Source organism: Clupea harengus, chromosome 9 (assembly GCF_900700415.2).
Source record: "Clupea harengus chromosome 9, Ch_v2.0.2, whole genome shotgun sequence".
NCBI lineage: Eukaryota > Metazoa > Chordata > Actinopteri > Clupeiformes > Clupeidae > Clupea > Clupea harengus.
The window spans coordinates 6,706,652-6,730,253 of record NC_045160.1 but is presented as its reverse complement, the minus strand read 5'-3'; the positions used below and the strand labels follow the sequence as shown (position 1 = coordinate 6,730,253).

The window sequence follows — 23,602 nt, the reverse complement described above, 5'->3', positions numbered from 1 at the left end:
GCGTCGAAGCACTTAAAAAGTCGAATTTTCATACTATGTCCCATTAAAAGTAGGTCTGTCAAGGAATTAAAATATGCTCTCCCAATGAAGGGAGGGGGGAAAAAAGACACCAACAAAAAACCCCACTTAAAAACTTGACAAAAATGTATACACTTGCACATATGGGATACACAAGAGAGGGAGGCAAACAGAATTGGTTCAGTTTCAGTTTTATTTCACCTGCATGTTTGATTATCACAATACCAACATAGAGATGACGGATTTTATATGCTCTTTTGTGTAAATTCATTTTTAAAATAAATTGCACTTGTTTTTATCATTCACACACAATTGGCAACGTCATTATCTACAATCAATTATTTTGATATAAAAAAAATATTATACATCAAAGCCGACACATACAACGACCATTACAAGTCATTTCAAAATATACAATCCAACTAAAATCAGCATGACACGCTTTATTGAACAGAAACTTTCAGCGGCAATAGGCCATCACTGAAAAAGAAAAATGACCTGTCTCAATCAACCCACAGAACAACTTTAACTTTTTTTACCAGGATTTTGTATCACTCATTTATGAACTCTGAATATGAACCAAGTTACAAACTGTTACATATAAAAACAGTCATCAGTCCAACATACAGAAATGTACTTAGGCTGTCTGAACTTCATCATTGCGGACTAATTGGAGTGGTAGAAGAAAGTTAATTTTGTGTTGTATGATGTATAAGAGAACACTGGTATACAACCATGTTACTCAACCCGCTTATAAATATTGAATTATAACTGATACACTGAGATACATATAGTTCAAGATCTCGGTAACTTTCACCTGCTTTGCTCTTGGAACAGTGTACTGTCATTTTGTTTGATGATTAGATTAGGGCTTGTCGAGATGAAGGTTGAGAATAGTGTTTCTTGGTATTAGGAGTGGATGAAGAAGGCCAAAAATTTTCGATGAATTTGTCATCATCACTTGGTGTAAAGATCCTAGTTCCTCCACATAGGCGCACACACATACACACAATCTTGAAATCATTGAAAACATAAATAATTTTAGGCATATCATATCTCTTTGTGTAGACAATGGTTTGCCTACAACATATCATATGTTGACAGGTGACAGGGGACAATGGACTGGAGTTGATTGAGCAGTCCACCCATTTGCCCAATGGACGGGAAAAGTGCAACATAACCTTCAGGACAGAATTGTACAGGGTGTCTTTACGTGTCTGTGTCAGCAGATGGAACCGCTGACACAGTCTGCACCTCTTCCATACTTACACATCACACATCTCTCTCATTTGTGAAGCTTGAGGATTCCTGTGGCATAAAATTGGTCAGGAATTCTTGTGCTTGATACAAGTATCCTTGCAAGTGTGAATGTAATTTTGGACAGAAACGAGGGGGGTTTATAGTTTGTAATGCTGGTATTGAATGTATGCCCTCACAGTCATTCTCATTGAGCCTACTGCTCAGAGGCAAAGTCATATTTACACAATCATTTCCATGTACCACACAATGTGATAGCCAAGGTGCGTTTGGTGTGCAAATACTGATGCACAGATTAACGTAACTTTACTTGGATATGATTTTGTATAATTTGGACAGCAAAACCCTCTTGGCTGATCAACTACACTTGTGGTATATGGAAACATTTTAATCATGCCATTCATGTCCAAATCACTACTATGAAGTTCCTAAATACAAAACCAGCTTTTTTGTGAATTTAAACATGGCTGAACATTCCTCACAAAGGACTGAGAGATACACCTATTAAATGAGGCTCGAAAATCAAAAGCCTGCTAGTGTTCCACTCTTCGTCACTCAATCCGTATCTGTGCTGCATCAAAACTCGGCTGAGGGAACCAGAGTCGACCGCTTTCTATTCTGCGCTCTTTCCCACTCCGCTAACTCATCTAGCTTAGCACACAACTCATGCTGCAGTGGCAGCAGGAAGGCAGCGTAGTCCCCGACTGCCATCGCTCAAGGCACTGTGTTTCATGAAATCACTCGGAGGGTTCATTCACACGGACAAGAAGTTGCGTCAACTGGTGCCTACTAGGGAAGGGTGGGCTAGCTCTAAGGGTCTAAGGATGTACAAGAGGACAGGCTAAAGGAAATGCTTGGTGAATAGTTGCATCCATTTTTGACTGTGTTTGTGTTTGCGAGCGACATCTACTGGTTGAATACACCGGGGGCAACTGTGGTGCACCCATTGTGGTAATCTGTGTGAGCACTGGGGCAGGAGGAGGGGATGGTATGACCGCCCAATGCTGTCTCTTCTAGGGTAGGGCCACATTGCCTGGTCTGGGCCATTGGACTAAGGCAGGATGGGGGGGAAATTATGGCCTTTTATTGTTCTCAGAGTCCCCAGCAGGGCAGCGCAACGGGCGGTGCACAGGAGGAGGGGGAGCCAGGGGGCACGTTAGATTTTGTTGGCGTAGAGCGTGTCCTCTTCGCTCTCGCTGTCATCCTGGAACTCGTGGCTCAGCAGCGATTTCTTCGAGCCCATGGAGGTGAGGTGGATCTCGTCGTCGTAGTCGTCGCGGTGCTGCCGTAACCGGTGGAAACCGTCCTTTTGGCGGTTGGACTTGGCTGAGCAGACACACCAGATGATGCAGGCCGTGACAATGAGAGCCGTCATGGAGGCAGCTGGTAGATAGAGAAAGCAGTCAGGTAACAGGTTGCGTGACAGCCACAAACATCCAACACTAGCATCTGGCTGCTTATTGCCGGTCAGTACAATTTTAGAGATACTAAGGCTATAGGCATTTAATACTCTTCACATGAGAAAGGACATAGCCCTTAAGCACATGAGCTGTTTACCTGCAGTTGCCACCACAAACTCCCTGGGCAGACCAAATATGTGGTTATCCATGTCAAACTCAATGATAATTGAGCTGGCAGCTTGAAATGAGGACACCAGCACCTGAAACACAGAGCATATATTTACACACAAAATATATACATATACACTCTACATTATTTATTCTCATTTATATAACTACCCTTTATATTATCTATAATTAAGCTTTATTTGGAATGGATTGTTCATACGAGTATGATTTTAGAAGTAATAGTAGTTGATGGAGATAATTTCCAAGCACTGTTAATTACTTAGGAATATATGAATCAAGGGCCTTGTATTAATATATTCCTTGTATGAATCATGGGATTTTCTGTGTTTCTGTGTGTGTGTGTAACTTAGATTATTAGGTGCCACTTAGTCTGCAAATGTACAAGAGCATGTTTAGACCAGAGGTGATAAGAAGGGTCGAATTGTGCTTCTTCCGACCTTGTGCAAAACTTCCATCCTTGCCTCGGACGTCAGAAATCCACCACGTGGTTTTCCCTGCTGAACGCTAAACTTCTGTCTATATAAACCTTGTGTGATGTGTTAAATATTGCTTCACTTTCAGCCTTGTGCTGGGAGTAAGCCCAATTGCAATTGTTGTTTGTCTAATAAATATACTTATATGCAGCTCCGGAGTCCTGAGGTAACTAGGGTGAATTTTCACCTAACAGTAGTGTTCTTCTCTGACCTTTTGTCGTTGTTGCTGGTAACCCTCAGCGACTGCCTCGATGTTGTGGGAGCCTGGGGCTAGGAGGGCGTGGAAGTAGCCCCCTTCACTGGTGAAGACCCGCACTCCGCCATTCAGCACGATCATGGCACCCACAATGGGCTTCCGACTCTTGTCCCTCACCACCCCACGCACGCCTTTATGCACCTGGGAGAGGAGGACCAGCTTCAGTTAACACTTCCGTTAGCACAAGACAAGAAGAGGAAACTACTGACTGTAGATTGTAGACTGTAGATATAATTTTCTAGAGTTTCTTTACAGTTATTGAGGTACACAGACACAAGTCTATCTCTGTAAGGATCATTGGCAGACATTAATAACATTATGAGCCCGTCAGTGGCAAAACCATGCAGCTTTGAGTATGCTTGCCTCATAGGATTACATTGTATAGCCGAGAGAGAGAGAGAGAGAGAGAGAGAGAGAGACACTCACCTCCACCAGCATGCTGAGCAGTGACTTCCTGTTCTCAGCCCACAGCGAAGCCAGCTGGTCAGCAGGGGGAAAGATACAGCAGCTGGTGTAGACGGTGATCTCTGGGCAATGGCCGAAGTCCACGCTGAAATCCTGCAGCGCACAAACACAAAGGTCTCCCTCATCCACTCACCTCAGAAAGAAAGCTCTAATATCCGTGTGATGGAGGGGAGTCTCATGATGAGACCAGGAGGTGGAGACACATACCTTCATGCTGCCCATGTGACTGTGCCTCTCTGCAGCCCGAAGGACACCATTGACCACCACTGTTCACCAGGTAGATGGAACATGTCAGAAATTGCAAGTGAAGCACCATAATAAAACGTGGTAATCTTTAGTAACAATTAATGTAGTAATATAGCAATCTTTTGTAATAATGTGGTAGCCTAGCAATTGAAATCTTTGGTTTACGATTCTATGGGGCCAACATGAATATTAGCTCAAATTTTTTGTAGCTTTGTAATTGGTATTATTCCTGACTGGCTTCATTTTTGGCTTGGCACTCTGAAACTGTCACATAAAGGCAAGGACACGGCCTGAAGAAATGTCATACTACACATACCCTGACTTTCACTGGGACATCCAGGGTTTCCCAGATGCATTGTGGGATGGTTCTCAGAATACACCGTTGCCAAATACTTAAGTGTGTCTTCATTTTCAACTAAAACAGAAAAAGAAATTCTGTAAATCTAAATGTGCAAACACATAACCTTCCATTCATATAAAAAGTAATTTGCATCGCTAAAGCATTACATGGGACACATCAAGACCTAAAAAATGTTTATAACAATATCTGTTGTGTGTGTAAAACCTCTAGGCGCTCCACTACCTGACTGCACAGGTTTATCATAGGGGTACGTAGCCAGAAGTGATCCTCCATCCAGCGCCACTGAGAGAGAGTAGCCCCTCTCCAGAATGAGGTCCATCACAGCACGCGTCTCTGGCTGGGCCTCCACAACACGCTGGGACGCATTTCCTTTTGTGGCACAGATATAACATTTTGTATTAGCAGAACAGAGCAACTTTGTATGATCACTGCTAAAATTATAATAATATAATTTATCTAACAGATTCAGTTAAATATACTAACTTAAACAGATTCATCTTAAGCAACACAGAGAGTCAAGATATGCAAGTCTGTCTGACTGGACCGGGTTTGACTTATTAGCACTATTAGCAAACGGTCTGCCAGAGCCCTTTGTAAAACTGGACATTGGACCAAGCATACAAGACAACATGCTGAGACTGACCGAAGAAGTCAGTGTCCAGGTCTTTGCCATTGGCGTTGGTCCTGCCTGCAGTGGAGTTGCACTGGCGCTCTTTGGCCTGCTCACGCCCATCTGGGTTGATTGAAGGCAGGATGACTATACGGGTCTCATTGATGAGCTGCGGAGGTAGATGGACAGGAAGTAATGAGATGCTAAGGGGAGAAGTGTTCCTGTGTTCTTGTGTTCCTGTGTGGGTGTGTGGGTAGTTTCTGGCTTCAAAATGTGGTGCTTCGGGTACAGGAAAGGGTTCTGTCGACTAACTTTGTGGATTCATTCGAGTAGTTTCATTTTAAGATTTGAAATCTATTGCAGTACAACACACATCTGTGAATGAGTTTTCTAGTACATATTTGAAGGTGGTGTCTGTAAAGTTTCTCATAGATGGAGTGGACTCTCTCACCCTGGTGATGGCCGGGTTCTTGCCGTAGTTGATGCACAGATAGGCTGCAAACTCTAGCAGCAGCTCTGTGCCCACTGGTGCGTTTCCATGGATCCCCGCCACAAATCGGATCTTGGGCTCAGATGGTTCCGGCACATCAGGGTTGTTGGAGATCTCCAGAGCCCAGATGGTCCTGACCTCCGAACTCTGTCCCAGACTAAATTCAGAGAGCAGAGAGAGAGCCACCGCATTAACCACAGGAAGGAAATCTAGTCACACAGTATACAGTTCATGACATTAGGCCCCGGTGCTGTTAGTGCAGAGAAGTCTGATACTGATGACATCCTGCATATAAAAACCACAAAAGCCAACATAGCAACACAGAAGTACTTAAAGTCTCAAATGTAAATACTCTATAACGTTTATACAGGATGTCAATATATATCCTGTGTCAACAACATATGCAATGTGGGCATTTTTAGCAGACGGTCTGTCCCGCTTAACAAACAGCATCATTCTCCACAGCCTGGTGACAAACAATGCATGACAGAGGAGCGTTTGAGCAGCACTTGACAAATCATTCTTTCGTAACCGGGGCAAACAACATGTGATAAGGACACAGGTTGCCTTTAGGCTCAAAGTGTACTGTGACTCATTTGAATAGAAGTAGAGAGAAAGACCATGGGGAATCAGTACTAAACAAGGCTGAGACTAAGATGGTAACAAAAGGGGTAAGAAGTCCAAAGCCACTTCAGAAAAGGTGCCCTTTAGTTGTCTGACTTGTTTCCTGAGAAGCCTCCAATCTGTTTTTGCCAATCTATTTTTGACCTCAGGGACATTTAGAAAACAAATGGCTCTGTGTGGGAAAGTTTCACAGAGTCCAGACAAAAAGCACTCATCTTATCTAAACCCACGTCTAAGACTGTGTTACTAACTATATAGCTGAACAATAGCCATGAGTCATGTTGGACAAAAACACCAGCTGACTGGCTGTAAATACAAAGGCATGTACATGACTGAAAGTGAATGCAAATATTGGCTCTCTCTCTCAACACTAACCAATGGCCGGGGTTGTCTGAGCATGGAGCTCCTCTCGTACCATATTACCATTGCAACAACACACCATCGGTAAGGTAAAGCCAACCTGTCTCACGACAGACTAACGTGCTGCTCGGGTGTTCCTCATCCTTACCTGTGGAGTGACACTATCTTGGGGAAGTTGAGGTGGAGGCCGCGCAGGAACTCGGACAGCTCCTTGTAGTTGCTGTAGCGCAGGCGGCGCTCGGTGGCCGTGCTCTGGATGAGCTGGTCCAGGCCCGAGCCGATGGACAGCCCTTTGATGAAACTTTGGAACTCCTCCTCGCTGGGGTCCTGCACAGACTCCGCAGCGCCCTTCGCCGTCTGGCCCGCCCCCTCACCCCGCAGCCGTGGCAGACGGAAGTTGACCTCTTTCGCCCCCCTGGCGGGAACGGTGACCGTGACCCTCACTGCGGAGTATCTGCACGTGCACAGCATGGAAGGGGGTATACTGTCATCGACTGTGTCAAAAGTAGCACCATAGATTTAAAACAACACTGACATGAGTCAACTGTGAGCGGACCATCATTAGACACCTTCAAGAGAGCAGTGCATACAGAATACCTCTATTATTGAGGAATTGCTATAGTTGGGACAGAGAAACCTTTCCTACAACCTTGAGTGAAAAAAATGACCATTTCTTTCACTCAAGTACTTGCAGTGTAGTTGCTGTTTTCTGCTGCTGTAGTTGCTGAGGGCAGAGGACAAGCCATGGATAAACACAGCCGGCGTTAAAAGCATTCCACCGAACACGATTGCGTGTTTACAGGATGTGACCAACACCTGTATCTTAGCAGACTGAGTAAGCGGAACTGAGCAAGCTTTCGCTGACGTGGTGTTCAAGTGTTGAACTCTGCCTCCACTCAACCCTGTAAAAATAAACCTTTCCATAATGCCTCTATTCATCCCTTAAGGAAACCTCCCTCTCCCTCTCCCTCTCCCTCTCCCTCTCCCTCTCCCTCTGCATGTGCTCTTGCTCACCCTTGCGCAGTGGCAGTAAGGTTGTAGACTCCAGGAACCAGGAGCCTCCAGTAGTCCCCAGACCGGTAGGTCCTCACGGGGTGGTCAATGTCCTCCACAGTGATGGTGGCATTTGGGATTCCAGTGCCATCCTTGAGATCAATGACCATTCCTTTCACTCCTTTGTGGACCTAAAGGGACAAGAGAAAAAATATGACCTTGAGGCAAATCAGACCATCAAGCATAGCACTGCAACAAAGAAGACGACACATAAGCACTCCAATTTCCCACGGTATTAACAGCAAAGAGCAGACACAAGACAGTAAGTACATCAGGGCCAAAAGAAAGGACAGAGAGAGGGACACCATGACTATGACTAGTGGTGGTTAAAGGACAGAGAGAGACTCCATGACTATGACTAGTGGTGGTTAAAGGACAGAGAGAGACTCCATGACTATGACTAGTGGTGGTTAAAGGACAGAGAGAGACTCCATGACTATGACTAGTGGTGGTTAAAGGACAGAGAGAGACTCCATGACTATGACTAGTGGTGGTTAAAGGACAGAGAGAGACTCCATGACTATGACTAGTGGTGGTTAAAGGACAAAGAGAGACTCCATGACTATGACTAGTGGTGGTTAAAGGACAGAGAGAGACTCCATGACTATGACTAGTGGTGGTTAAAGGACAAAGAGAGACTCAGGGTTGTCTGTCTATAGCTCAGACCTGGTGCATGTACTCCAGCAGGGCCCGGCGGTTCTGCTCCCAGTAGCTGCGCAGCTCGCTGGCCCGGGGGTACTTCACACAGCCCAGCTCGATGGTCACCTCAAAGCAGTTAGTGTTCAGGTAATTCCAGTCCTGCATGCCCCCTAGAGAGAGAGAGAGAGGGCAAAGAGTGCAATTCCATTTTTTCGAAGGGGGCAGTAAGCGATTCAGTACAGTCGTCTCTCTGTACATGAGAATATGCAATCTCAGTAAAGCCTGCAGCCAAGACCGTATAGTCTTTTGAACTCTGCAACAGTTTGCTGTACTTGCATTTTAACATTAATTAATACAATTTACACTTCTAAACACAGACTGTGTCTGGTATACATTACAGTATTTGCTGGAGACCTGTTGATGGAGATAATTACCAAACACTGTTAATGACTTTAGAATATATGAATCAAGTGCCTTGTATTAATAATAATCTTATATGCTTATGTTAACAGGAACATGGCTTTTCTGTGTATATGTGTAACTTTGATTAACTGGCGCTACTTATTGTTTTCTCGACCCTGAGAAGATACAAGAAGCTCAGTCGAGAACTTTATTTTGACTATAATGTTAAACACTTACTGCGTCAGCATTAGATAAATCTAAGTATATAAACCCTGTGGTTTGTGAGTGAGCCCGATTGCAATTGTTCTTGTTGAATAAATATACTGATTGACAACTCCAGAGTCCTGAAGTAACTAGGGTGAATTTTCACCTATGCTCACCTGGGACATTGTACCACTCTGCTCCATTGGTGATGCCATCTTTGAAGTACTCCTCTGGGTAAAGTTTCTCACACGGGTGTCCTTTGTGCATGAGAGGGTTCTCCTACAGGATTGAACAATGATTGAACACAAAGAATATCAATATAAAGTGTATAATTGGTAAACTATCCACTTCTGTCAAACGAGAGGAAGGGTAGTACACTCACCTGGGAGTAGGCACGAGAAACCATTTTAAAAACCTCGTCGTCTGGTGCCTTGCTGTATTCTGTGCGTCCCTCAGGATCGTCATCATAAGGGTAATTCACCACCAGGGACCCTACATGCACAGAGTTCAAGGTTAAAACACTCCGCTGAGGGCCTCCGCTGGTCACCACAACAACAAACAGACCATTGGGTTTCAGTGGAGCATGACGCTTCAGGGGTACTTGCCTCCGTGAAGGTTGGCAGACAGGACAAACGGGTAACTCCTACACCAGTTCATCACTGCAATGGTCTCAGGCTGCCTGGGGTCTGTGACGGAAGCGTACTGGTCTGGAAAGTTCCGGTTCAGATCATAGTTGCGGCTGTTGTTCCGCCCCAGGTACCCACGGACGTCTCCTGCAGAGAAATGGTTAGGGAGGAAAAAAGTAAGATGTCTGGGAATGTTCTTTTACCCTAGTACACATCAAGTCATTCCTATTACTTCCACATAACTTGTTCTGTAAATAATTCCAAACACAGAAAAAATGTATGAAGCAGGGAGAGGTCTGTTTGCACCACGCAACATGGTTACATGCTAGAACTCATTTCTAAGGCTTTGTGGCTCTGAATACGCCTCACCTTCCCTGCCCCTCTCATAACCGTCAGGGTTCATAGTGGGCATGATGTGGATGCGGGTGGTGTCAACGAGCTGCGTGACCTCGGGGTCAACGCCATAGTTACGACACAGGTACTCAATGAGGTTGAGCAGCAGTTCGCGGCCCACCACTTCGTTGCCGTGCATGTTGCCGATGTACTTAAACTCAGGTTCACCTGTCAAGGAGAGAGAGAGAGAGGTATGTGAGCAGTGCACCCATACAGAATGACGTTACATTATTTAGCACATAGGCATCTCACACTCGTTCAATTAGTGAAAGCAAGGTTGAACTAGCACCATCATTAAATGAGAGAGAGACAAGAGATCATTCTGAATACTCTCTCCCTCTCCATAGTTACCATAGTGGTTGCTCAATGACACCTGTGGGAAATGCAAACCAGAGTGTTGTAGTACCTGGCTCATGAACACCGGGGTTGTCTGAGACCTCCATGACGTAGAGCTCGCGGCCGTCCGCCGACTTGCCGACGGAATAGAGGCGCGTGATGGAGGGGTACTCGGTGTTGTACTTGCGCAGGAACAGCATCATGTCCGCGTCGTGGTGGTGCCGGAAGTCCTGCGGCTGGAGCGGCTCGCGCTGGGCTGAAGAACTGGAGCTCGACGAGGAGCTGGACTCAGCAGTAACGTCGGAGCCTGAGGTCTCGGCACTGGTACCGTCACTGCCGGTGGGGGCTGAGGAGGAAGGAGTGCTTGCGGTGGCGGTGGTGGCGGTGTCAGTCATAGGGACAGAGGTCACAGCATTAGCCGCCTCATCCGTCAGGGGCGCCAGGGTGAAGTTGAGCTCTGTGGCCTTGTCCTCCACCACCCGCACATTGGTAACAGTCATGGGGGTGTATCTGGAGTGTACAAATGAATGTCCTGTGCTTAGGAGTACATTCAATATTACCTACATTTCACAGCAAACATGTACCGCAAACATGTACAGTTAAAATGGGTAAAACATTTTATTATCAACTTAGCTGTTTCACAAAATCAATTCCCTGTAAGAATGTTTTCAATGCACTTTACACAACTAAGAAAGCTGACAGGGAGAAGTATTAGCAGGAGACTGAACTGGGCTAAGAAAAAAAGAAACAGCGTGACCACCCATGTGATAGTTTTACTCTCTTGCCAGAGCCGCTTCAAAGGCCCGGGGAGGAAGGGAGACATTACACCGGGTCTCTGAAAGCAGTACCCACCCAGCAGCCGTGGCTGTGATGCTGTAGTTGCCCGGCAGCAGCAGACGGTAATAGTCTCCGAAGCGCCCTGTAGTTATGTTGTGATTGATGCCCGCCACTAAAATTCTGACTTCTGGCAAGGCCACTCCATGCTTGGCTTCCTTCACAAACCCTTGTACTCCGATGTGGACCTACAGCACAACAAACAAGGAAACAGCTGAAACCTTTGTGAAGTTGAATGGTTGAAGATCGCAGACATTTCTCTAAAAAAGTATTATAAAATAAAGCATTTTCCTCATTTGTTTTTCGAGGAGCAGATGATATGTTTCTGCTGCTGAGGATCTGACCTGCTCCATGTAGGCCAGGAGGGCTTGGCGGTTGTTCTCCCACTCCCGGAGCAGTTGGGAGGCAGGGGGGTACTTGCAGCAGCTCAGCTCCATCGTGACCTCCAGGCAGTTTCCATGCACATAGTTGAAGTCCTGCATGCCACCTTTGAAGAAATTAATTTAAAGATTGAATCGATTCATTAAACGATCATTTATTTGGTTCAAACTAATCTTGTCAAGAGCTCTCTACAACGCGGATGATATCATGGCAGACTTGTGAATATCTTGACCATGAGATAAAGTGGGGGGTGAGACCCTGGTTACACAGATCACAAATCTCCATGGCCAGGACCATTTAATAGTTCTTGGAAAAAGGAAATCTTTTACCGCGTATACAAAATATAAATGATACTTTATAAAATAAAAGAATTACTCATACAGGCTAAAAAGAGTACACTGGGGGCCAGTGTCTGCAGACCTCGGTGGCTGAGTATGTTTGCAGTGACTTGGTGCCACTGGGGTACACACACACACACACACACACACACACACACACACACACACACACACACACACACACACACACACACACACACACACACACACACACACACAGGAGTAAACTGACCAGCTGTGTCGCGCTCCTCTAGAGGCACTGTGCACTGGTGCCAGGGAGGCCCACACCACTGGGAGGGGATGGAACCAGAAAGCAGACACTGCTCAAAGGCAAGGCACCGCACACAGCCTCTCCCTCGCTAGTTTCCCATCTCTACAAGCAGAAGTCACCGGGGAAACCCAACCAATGTCAGATGCATGAAGAGAAGAGTTGGAGAGTATTCCAGGTTGTAAAGAAGCACAGATTCGAACACACGCAAGACTAATCACCCGTAGACAGTGGGTCGAGTCAGTTCACCAAAGGTCAGCGCAAGAGCAAGTTAACAGTACAGATTTGGACTTGGCAGGAGCTGATTAACTGGTTATGCAACTCATGAAGAGACTAAACAGGAAGTTTCATACTACTATCAAAATTCATAACCTATGTATGACCTGTTAGGCTCACTTTAAGTGCTACAAAGTTTTATGAACTCACAACTGCACAGGTGAATGAATTTTAGCAACTGGGTCACAAATCCACACACACACACACACACACCAGCAGTTAGGGGAAAGGGAGCGGAGTGCATGCTGTACGTGCAGGACACGGACCGCCCGTGAGCCGTGAGCAGTAATCACAGATAAAAACGCAACCCCGATTAAGGCGGGGCTAATCCCCCCCCGGGCTTATGCACGCCCTCACCCGGCCCTCGCACAGGAGCAGCGATGACAGCATCGGGGGACAGAGCAAACCACGCAAACAAACAACAGAGCAGACGGCAGTCTGGGGGAGGGCCGTGGCTGTTCGGTGTGTTTTCACAGATGCTTTGGCTTTTTCACCACACCCACTGGAAATCAGCATGCCTGTTTTGTCTATGCCGTTCCTTTTACCCCGTGAGTGAGGCAGTTGTTTTGAAAAACTGAGCTGTTGAGAAATGGTGGTGATTTCATGAAGTGGTGTTTCAACATGCAACACGCTATCCAACCAAGGGAGCTCCAAGAGGAGTGCTGTGGCAAAGATGAGCAGATGCGAGACAGGACTAAACACTGGGTTGGGTCAGACGATGAGGGAGCAGGTTTACGTCCAAAATCAACACACGCCACACTGGATGTTAATTCATTATTTGCAGATAAGCGGGCCAACGCCCCAAGTCACATGCCGGGAGGGAGAGAGGACTGAAAGTCATTATGCCATGAAGTTTTTGCCCCCCCAAACACCCCCCACCCACCGACCCACACAAACACACCCAGAGAGAGGCACAGAGCCATGAGCAAACAGAGGGAACTGGGACAAAGCCGATCCCATCCGACAACCTCCGCCTCAATGCCAGCAGCCCAGCGCAAAACACCCAGGAGGCCTAAAGCCCAAATGCACACACACACACACACACACACACACACACACACACACACACACACACACACACACACACACACACACACACACACACACACACACACACACACACACACACACACACACACACACACACACAGAGAGAGAGTCCTAGCGTATCCCTTCGGAGAAAGGTAGCCAACTGAGGTCTAGGTGCCAAAACACCCAAGAGTTCTGAGGCTCCGTGTCCAGGGAAGTCAGATCAATTCCCTCCTGACAAGGAAGGCAACATGAAATGTGAGCAGACTACACTTGTATGTTTTCCCACTGTCTGACACACACCTGTTTCCATCTTGCCTTCAGCTTTAAACAGAGGTGGTATCACAACAACACGAGTAGACATGAGTACATTAGTGCTGGGATGAGTACATGAAATCACTATTCACTCAACACAATCCTCAAAATCAACAGAAAAACACCTCCAGGATAGCTAATTGTGCAATTGTCAGGTCGTAAATTTGAAGTTCATGTGTGCTGGAAATAAGCCTGTGTTAGTGGGTAATCGTTTTCTGCATGCTTCAATACACAGCAAGCTTCTGCTATGCAAGGCATGTCGTGCATTTAGCTCTGCAACTGTAATTAAAGCTATGCAGCGTGTGGCTGTTTTTTTTTTTTGTTTTTTTTTTCCAGAAATATTCAGTGCACTGGGCTGAACTTACTAGGGGTTTCTCTTGTGTGTCTTACACACACACACACACACACACACACACACACACACACACACACACACACACACACACACACACACACACACACACACACACACACACACACACACACACACACACACACACACACACACACACACAGAGAGAGAGAGAGAGAGAGAGAGAAAGAGAGAAAGAGATGCTCTCACACCTGATAAGTTGCTAAGACCCTCCTGCTGAGGAGCATGAAGTTGCACACACCTAGCAGCACATTCCTCACCATGACCAGGTTCACTAACCCTAACCCATGACCAGGTTCACTAACCCTAACCCATGACCAGGTTTACTAACCCTAACCCATGACCAGGTTCACTTTCACAAAACATACTCAGGCAAACTACCAACAGCAACAAACTGGCACCTTCAAAAGCTGATTTTGAACACAATTGCCTCGTTATCTCCCCATTCAAATCAGGCGTCACGTACTCTCACACAGAACAACCTGATAAGGTCAAACTTGCATCTCCTATGCAAATACTTTCCCATTGCAATGCGAGTTGTAGCATGTACTTTTCATTAGTCCTTTTGAGAGAGATCCCGCTATACTACCATTAAGAAGAGCCCTCATTACACCCCCTTGCTTGTTTACACTGAACCAAACAGAGGTGGCACACAACGGACAAGAAAAAAGTACATCATTATTGATAAGAAGGTAGAAAGAAAGCAGCGTGGGCTGGCTCTCTCAAGCTGAGCACATTTATAGCCATGTTCAGACTCGAGCAAAGTTGGGGTGCATCATGTACTACATGTTAATGCTCATCATGTTGGATGTGTGTGTTCTGACAACGAAGTAGTCTTACTTCATTTTGTTTAGCTGCTAGGCTGCATCACGCCCCTATCCTGCCATGCCGGGTTTGCCTTTTACACTGCAAAAATTTGATTCTTAGTAAGATTAAATATCTTAAATCAAGGCAATATATGCTTGTTTTTTGTCAAGATATTCCTTCTTACCGGGTATTTTATGTTAGAGCATTCCACTTGCTTCAAGCGTTTCAGTCCTTAATTATCTTAATATGGTATTATATATTACTGGTTCTGAGCAAGTTAATGCTTGAGTACAAAACTGCTTTGTCAAAGTCAGAATCAAGACAAATGTACTTGATTTTAGTCTGGCCACACTAGTTGTAAGATATATTTGGGTTATTTAAAAAAAAAAATCTGGGTAAGTCAATTTTTCTGTTCTGTTGGCAGATAATTTTGCTTATTTTAAGCAATATATCGCCAATTTTATTACTTTTATTTCCTTGTTTTTGAAAGCTGAATTCTTGCAGTGTACACAGATGTCGATTCGGAATGAAGGTGCAATATTTCTGTGTTGAATAGGCAGTATAAAAAGCCCTATTGAAAGACCAAATGTGTGGTTGTGACCTGCCATTGGCAGTAGGATACACACCTTTCATCTGGGCAAAATGGACATATCATTACAAGCCTGTAAACCAGAGAGTAATTAAAGTGAATTATTTAAAAAGGATGTGATGGCAGTTTGAGCATTATCCTGGAAACCTTGTTACTAATCTGCTGATCATCAACCATGTCGACTTTACACTGACCCTATTCAGGATCCTGTGTGGGCTTCACTTAAAACAACATGCATCAGTGGGCATTAATCTACCTCCTTATCTTAAAACACCAACTGCCATGTTAGCCTTTGTTGTGCAAGCCATGCGGTCAGAAAAATCTAAACCTAATGTCTTTTGATAGACACCCACGGCATATCCTTCAAACAACAAAGAATCAAAGGAATAGCTCACTAAGGAAGATGAATATCCACACACAATGGTGAAGGCCTCTTGAGAGCACTGCATATGACTTTCTCATTACAACAGTGTACGTATAGACTAACATCAGGCAGTCTTCAAACAAAGGCTCTCTTCCTATTACAATGACTGCAAGGTTCCTAATTTAGCCTCAGCTTGTAAAAAGTCTGTCACCTTTAACTGCAACATCGGTCTTCCTTTAACACTGCCACCAGCACACTGGACAGTGGACGCAAATGAGGCTGACACACAGCATGGTGTGGGGACAGCGGTTACCAAAAACGACCTTTTCAACCTTTTCCAAGAACTAATTTGGTTAGAGGGCTAGGAAGAAAAAGACAACTGAAAGGATGGGATTTAAAAAAAGGCCCTGTTTCCACAGTACAAGAAAGTCTCTGTCATTTTGTCGTTTGCTAACTGGTTTAATCTCATTTGTAAATCAGTGACAATATCAAGACACTGGTCTTAAGTGTAGCTGAGGTCCTGCTCTACCTGGACAACCACCTCCCTTTACAAGTTCCACACACACACACACACACACACACACACACACACACACACACACACACACACACACACACACACACACACACACACACACACACACACACACACACACACACACACACACACACACACAATACACACAATACACACAATACACACACACACACACACACACACACACACACACACACACACACACACACAAACACACACACAAACACACACACAAACAGTGTTCTTGTCAGATTGTGAGCTGATGGAAAGCAGAGAGGGGGTCAGTCCGTCTGCTCTCAACAGTTTCCGATTACATGGCGTACAGCGTTGCCATAAACCTCAGGGCACACACTGGAGATCAGGTTCCTGTCTGGCACTGATGCTTGTCCATCTGACCAGGAAGGAAGGAGTGGTGAAACACGAGGAAGTCAGAAAACTAAAAAACCCTGAAACAAGAAGCCTTGGGCTTCTGAAAAATAGAAAATGGATAGAGAGCATGTCTTGGATGTATGGTTTTACAGTGTGAATTACAGTATGGTCTTACAGCTGAGGCTACAGTGTGAATTACAGTATGGTCTTACAGCTGAGGCTATGATGGACTTCTACATACACCACCACAACAACAGAGAACACAATAATGCCACTGTTTTAAGTGCTTGAGGTCACAACCCTGAGATGTTGAGCAACATAGGTTGCAAAAGATCTGGCTAAATGGGGTTAAATATTTATGTGCAAAAGTCTATAGCTTCCACATAAACATCATTCGTGTGTAAGTTTAATGAGGCCTGCTGTAAACTTGACACCGGTCAATTATTAAGGAATGTGTGCCAAATCCCCTCAGAAAAGGCTGCCGAAATACAAACCCAAGACGGGCTTTGTCACCTTGGCAACTGAGAGCTTGCGTACAACATGCATGGTTGTGCAGTCACTGTGAGATGGAGAGATCCACGGAACACCTTTCTTACCAGACACATCATACCACTTGGCGCCGTTTGTGATGCCGTCTTTGAAGCGCTCATTGGGGTCGTCCTCACACTTGGGGTTGCCTTTGTCCATGGCGGGGTTGTTGGCTGCGTAGACCCGAGCCAGGTGCCTGAAGAGAGAGTCGTCTGACGACCGGCTATACTGCCCCTCTTTCTTATGGGAAGCAGAATCATCAAACGGGTAGCTGGCCACCACTGTGCCTCCATGGAGGTTCCCAGACAGGACAAACCTATGTGTGAGATGCACAGGTATTATCTGAGGGTGTACGGACATATGCAGACAGCAGTGTTGTGGTCCAAAATGTTGGGGACCACAGGAAGGGTAAACAGAAGTTAGCCATATAGTTTATGCAGTCATGACCAGCCTGTACTGGTAGCTTACACACAGCTGTCGTTTGGTGGTGTGGCAAGTCAAGGCAAACATCTTACACACTGAAGTAATTTATTTGTGCACTGCAGGACCAGAAATGTATGTGTGTTGAGGAATCGATCATTTTACAGATGAAGAACATACAATGTGAGAACAGTTTGTAGGATAATTCTACATGGTTTAGCTACTTTCACATTCTTATAGAGGTTTATATGTTCAGATTTATCGGTTAACTGAATTCTTTGTGATGACTGATGACTACTTCATGAAAAGTAATCATAAGGTTAGACAAAAACCCTCACAAATTTTAAAGATTAACACTAACAACCACTTGCCCACATTACTGTTTGGTGCAATGGGACTTTTTAATAATTTAAAGAGGACATAACAGAACAAAGTGGGTACATTACTTGTTATCTATGATCCATTTGATTACAGCGTTGACCTCAGGGATGTCTTCATTAGGGACATCTATGGTATCGAACTGGTCTGGAAAACTTCTGTTGAGGTCAAGGTTATTGGCATTCTCACGACCATGATGGTTACCGCCGCAGTCTCCCTCCATAGACTTCTCAAAGCCATCGGGATTCATGCTTGGCATAATGTAAATATCCGTGCTGTTGATCAACTCCGTCACCCGCGGATCAGAGCCATATCGGTCAAGTAAATACTCCACCAGGTACACTAAAACCTGTCTAGAAATAGTTTCATCTCCGTGCATGTTTCCCACGTATTTGACTTTAGGTTTCCCGGGGAGATCAGCATTAGGGTCTTTTGTGATTCTCATTACCCAAAGCTCTCGGCCCAACACAGACTGGCCAATGCTGGATAGATTAGCAATATGAGGATATTTTATCGCCAGAGATTTGAGCAGTCGGGTAAGATCCTCATAGTTGTAATATTTGCTGTATGATTCCCCTTCATCTGGAGTGGTGCCTTTCAGAACCCTCGGCGTAGCGACAGCAGAGACGGCGTTGAGAGAGGTGATGGAAACAACAACGAGAGCGCAAAGTGAAATGCATAGTCCAGCATGGAATTGTAGCCGCGATTCTTTCAGTCGCGCCATGTCCCCGAGAGCCTACTTTATAAACCATTCAACTGCGTAATAATAATAAAAAATGATACGCCCAAAATGGAAACGTCGATTCCCTTCTCTGTATCCAACGTCTTCCTTCTGTTTTCAACTTATAACTTCCTGTTAACCTTTCAAGGGGAGGGGTTTGATCAGATGTCACCATCCGGGAGGCGGCGCTTGCTATTTATGATCGTGACGTATGCACTGGTGTTGATCTCGTAGAGCTGACCTGATTCCGATGCGTAGAACAGTGGGCCCAATCAACTAACCGCTAATAAAATAATAGCGTAATGGAAAAAACATTAGTTTGCTTGCATATAATCACATCTAAATACACGATAACGAATGTATGGTATTTATGTGTCATTTTAGGAATTAGTTAACATCAATGGGGCAACATCGTAGGCATAGGCTATTTACTAAGTAAACTAAGTCAAAAGCCTTCGTGAACATGGCAGTGAATAATTGCTCAACAAGTGATGTTATTCTTTATCTTAAAAACAAGCATGGCTTATTTTGTGGATTATGCTATAAATGCTTTCAGACAAAGTAATTCGACTAATTTTGCAAATCACCCATATCCAATGCAAAAATAACTACCCATCAGTGTGGAGACACTTTCATAACAAAACATAAGACCCTGCAGGTGAGGGTAAAGTAAGAATCAGGGTTATGGCTACCCACATGCCTTTCTCTGAACCAATATGTGTATATAGGCTTATTATGGCCACAATTTTAAGAATAATAATCCTGTGACCGTAGAGAGACGTATTACCTCTGTATTCCTACTCTTGTAAGGATAGACATGATACTCATAATATAAGAGTAGGCGGGGCAGGACCTTGAAGTTCGGGCCCGGTGCACAGTATGCCAGTCTCTCTTTTGCTCCCCTTTCTTGCAGATGGGGCTGACTTCACCGGCACACAGTTGGAACAAGGGATTTCAATGACCGCCCTGATTTCTCAACCCCATCACCCCATATATGTCTCATGACTGCAATATCTGTTCTGTCCTGCAGGAGGCAGTGTGTAAATGAGTAACAGAAGAGCCTGCCTGCAGCATATTGCAATTTGGTGACTTATGGCACAGCAGCATCTGCCAGGAACTTCACAGGAACTGAAATGTACCGTGCACATAACAACTAAAGTTGTGGTTTTGATCAGTATTATCACTTCTCAGAAACTGAGAGCATCAAGATGATAGATGCACATCTCGCACACACTCACGGACAAATGCACAAACACAGACACACACACACACACACACATACACACACAAATACAAATACACAGTGGAGTGGTTTACATGCTCATACTCTTTATTGATCACTTTTGCACATATTGCAGTGACGGTGATAAGGAGCAAAGCCTGAGTCGCATCGCTGGCCAAACACAGATCGTGTCTGCTGGGCCACTTTTCTCTTGCATGGTGGAAATAAAAGTGCTGTAAACTCAAGTTGGATAGCACCAGGTTGTCAGCCTGTGATCTTTGAGGTCTAACAAGCTTGGATTGGAATGCTAGGGCGTAGAGGCAGAAGAGGCACAGAAGGAGAGGAGGAAGAGGAGGATGAGGGAGGAGGAAGACGGCTGTCCCTCTCACTGCTGGATCCGGCGCAGAGACTGGATCTGGAAAGTCTGAGCGTGGGAGCCCCACTCTCTGTAGTGTTTGTACTCGCCGCCATGGCGATCACACTCCATGATGTACTGGTAACCACGGTATCCAGGGTACTGGTAGCAAACCCAGCTGAGGGAGGGGAAAATTAGGGATTTAATAGGACAGAATGAGCAACGTTTGCAATCATCACTGCATGGTCAGTGGAAAGAATGCATAGTAGGTATTCCAGAATTTCAATGCAATTTTTTCCTATCTTTCTCAAACACATGTGCCATAATAACCGCTTAAAATAAACTCTCCATACCACCCACTTTCAGTGTTTTTGCCAACATTTCTCCCTACCCTAGAAGAAGTATACTCACGCTCCACTCTGGACCTGCATGGATCCAATCTCATTATTGGGCCAGCCCATAGCCTGAAGAGAGGGGTAGTCATCGTTCATCTCCCACTTGTTCCCAATGAAGTTCTCCCCCTCAAAGACACAGATCTTGGACTCCTTGTGGTTCTGCTCAGGGGACAGAAAGACAAGAGATGTTTTGACAGGTAGTTCTGCTGTTGTTTCTTTAAAAGACCACGGGAAAACTGGAGCATCTTGGTACATTCTTCAGCCCCAAAAGCTTCAAAAGAAGACGGACTCACAGCAGAGCAGACTGGGCGGAAGGACATCATCCTCTCAATGTGGTAGGCATTACTTCCACTCCAGGATTCCCAGCGAGGATAGTCACCTCTTTCCAAGACAAACTGTTGCCCACAGAAACTGGAATGCTCATAGCCCACCCAGCTGCAGATACAGACAGATACAGATATACCAGGATGTGTACACAAAAGCAAACTTGTACATTTACTAAATGTACTATTTTTAAATTGAACTGAAATGTAACGCTCTGTGTGAGGTGTGTTTGGTCTTTGTTTGAAAGCTAGAAATGCACACGCAGGACTTTATGGGTTCTGTGAGGAATCAAATCAAATCTATAGCAAAATGTATTTAAAATATCTCTGCATATCTTATACTGTGTAGTTTATCGTCCAATGATGAAATGTATATCTACTGTAGACAGTGAATTAGGGAATACAACTGTGTATGTAACTCTAGTTTTATACAATCACACTGAATCTAGCTGTGAAGGGTTTGGTTGTGCAAAAGTGTTATAGAGAAACCTTCCGACTCACGCTCCACACTCCACCTTCAATGACCGGATGTTATCATAGCCACACTCCATAATGTTCTGGCAGGATGAGGTGAACTCCATGCGTTTCCCCTGGAAGTTCTCCTGATCATAGACTGTGATCTGAATGGTGACGCAAACACATAGGCACATATGGAGCAATCATATCTGATGTTGTGCAGAGGAGCAAGGAAAGTCTCTTGGTGAAGGTGAAGTAATTTGTGCCTATCTGGGTGTACTCGGTTCCTTTCTGACTCACCTTCCATGGTCCCATTGGCATGGGATTAGTCAAAGCCATTCTGTCCAATTTCTCAATGCTGATTGACCTGTGCATCAGACACATAAATATACACACAAACATAAAGCATAGGCCACGGATATGTGCATGTGTGTGCCGCTCCTAAAGACACAAACTACAACATAGTGATCCACACAAAACCGTTTGCTACTGTTGCAAGAGAACACAGCTAAAAACTCAAAATGATGTACTGAATGAAAACAGCCCCTGAAGTGCAAGCCCTTATTTTGAAGCTACATTTAAATATACTTTGTTATGAATTATCTGAATTGTCGTAAGAAAAATGTAGAACACAGAAATGCAGAAGCACACTCTGTGGACATCAATGCAAAACCAAAACAGAGCTAGTTACATGAGAATGGAATAAGATCTTTGGTGGAGTTGTGTTTTGGTGAGGAGAAAGCGATAAAGGACCCTCCAGTGTATTGTTGGCACGCTTCTGTCCCCAAATGATTTTTGTGCGTCAGCAAAATGCGAAATGGAAAATGTCAGCAATGCCTAAAACAACTGAGGTGGCGGGCTTACCTGACCTACCCAAAAATAGCTGTGTGCATTCGGGGGGCTCCACACAACGGTCTCTTGACCCCCAGCGCATGGGTCTATTTATACATGGCCTGGCTGAATGGACTCCAGCGCCACAGGCCGGGCAGGAGTCAGCACATTGCGAGCAGCGGCATTGTTCCAGGCTGAGCCACTGGCTTTAGTCTCCCCGCACAAAGCGGGCAGCGGTGTGGCACCAAGAGTGGAGGGCACGGTGCCCACTGCCAGAGTGGCATAAGTCTGGATCCCATGATGACTGCCACAATACATGCTTGAGAGGGAGGGAAAAAAGGTCATGTAATGACCAGAAAAAAAGGAAGGTGGTGTGTCTGGTCAGACATAGGGCACGGGTAGTTTATAGAAGTTCAAAATAATCAGTGTTGTAATAAAAAAGAATCCAATCTGTACCCTGCAAAGCACTTGACCTGCCCTGATGTTAGTCCAAACCATTAATGGAGCCTTATTCAAATCATGGCTAACAACAAGCCCTGAAGCGACCAATCAGTCTAAGCACATGCAAGTCCGCTCTCACCAAAACCTCTCGCCATCCACCTCAACTGACCCCCCCACCCCCCCCCCCCCCCCCCCTCCCCTCCCATTCTTACACGTGTGCCCGCCCACACACATGCATGCGCTCACACATACACACGTACATGCACGCCCGTTCACCATCCATGCTCGGCCCACTCCTTTCACGCTATGCAAAGCATCCTATTCATGCCCTGAGACAAGGTCATTGTGAGTCAAGCTGAATGAGCCGCTTGTGAGGGGTGGGCTTAGAGGACACCTATTCAAGACTGCCTCTCATGGACAGTATGTACTATGAATTATGACTACTCAATATAATCCATGCTCACGGTGATAATAAGCCTTCAGGTGCACTCAACCAACCAACCAACGCAAGTTCAGGAATATCACATACAGTGACACACATGCACTTTCGCCCATTCCACTGCAAGTGAACATTTCCCTGACCATACTTGATTATTCCTAACCTGGACACCAGAACAGAAAATAGCTAAATAATCAGTTCAGGAGCACA

The 23,602-nt window shown here is 45.1% G+C and overlaps 2 protein-coding genes across 3 annotated transcripts; both read right to left on the bottom strand.

The window, feature by feature from the left end:
* Positions 1 to 193: 193 nt before the first annotated feature.
* cpda (carboxypeptidase D, a) lies at positions 194 to 19,063 on the bottom strand. Its single transcript, XM_012825238.3, has 21 exons — positions 18,278 to 19,063; positions 17,480 to 17,727; positions 11,581 to 11,723; positions 11,255 to 11,424; positions 10,473 to 10,912; positions 10,043 to 10,234; positions 9,653 to 9,820; positions 9,430 to 9,539; positions 9,224 to 9,326; positions 8,469 to 8,611; positions 7,764 to 7,933; positions 6,898 to 7,203; positions 5,727 to 5,922; positions 5,309 to 5,444; positions 4,888 to 5,034; positions 4,621 to 4,719; positions 4,266 to 4,324; positions 4,020 to 4,151; positions 3,549 to 3,734; positions 2,833 to 2,935; positions 194 to 2,658 (listed from the first exon to the last, which is right to left on the bottom strand). Exons 1-21 carry the CDS (start codon positions 18,931 to 18,933, stop codon positions 2,432 to 2,434), a joined length of 4,134 nt encoding a protein of 1,377 aa, XP_012680692.1. The 5' UTR covers positions 18,934 to 19,063; the 3' UTR covers positions 194 to 2,431.
* Positions 19,064 to 20,239: 1,176 nt separating this feature from the next.
* cryba1a (crystallin, beta A1a) lies at positions 20,240 to 22,619 on the bottom strand. 2 transcript variants are annotated; one of them, XM_031574156.2, is made up of 6 exons: positions 22,555 to 22,619; positions 21,982 to 22,048; positions 21,727 to 21,845; positions 21,196 to 21,337; positions 20,919 to 21,061; positions 20,240 to 20,685 (listed from the first exon to the last, which is right to left on the bottom strand). In XM_031574156.2, exons 1-6 carry the CDS (start codon positions 22,572 to 22,574, stop codon positions 20,538 to 20,540), a joined length of 639 nt encoding a protein of 212 aa, XP_031430016.1. In that variant the 5' UTR covers positions 22,575 to 22,619; the 3' UTR covers positions 20,240 to 20,537. The 2 variants fall into 2 exon arrangements, with proteins under 2 accessions (XP_031430016.1, XP_012680672.1); XM_012825218.2 differs by having other exon boundaries at positions 22,546 to 22,598.
* Positions 22,620 to 23,602: the final 983 nt, after the last annotated feature.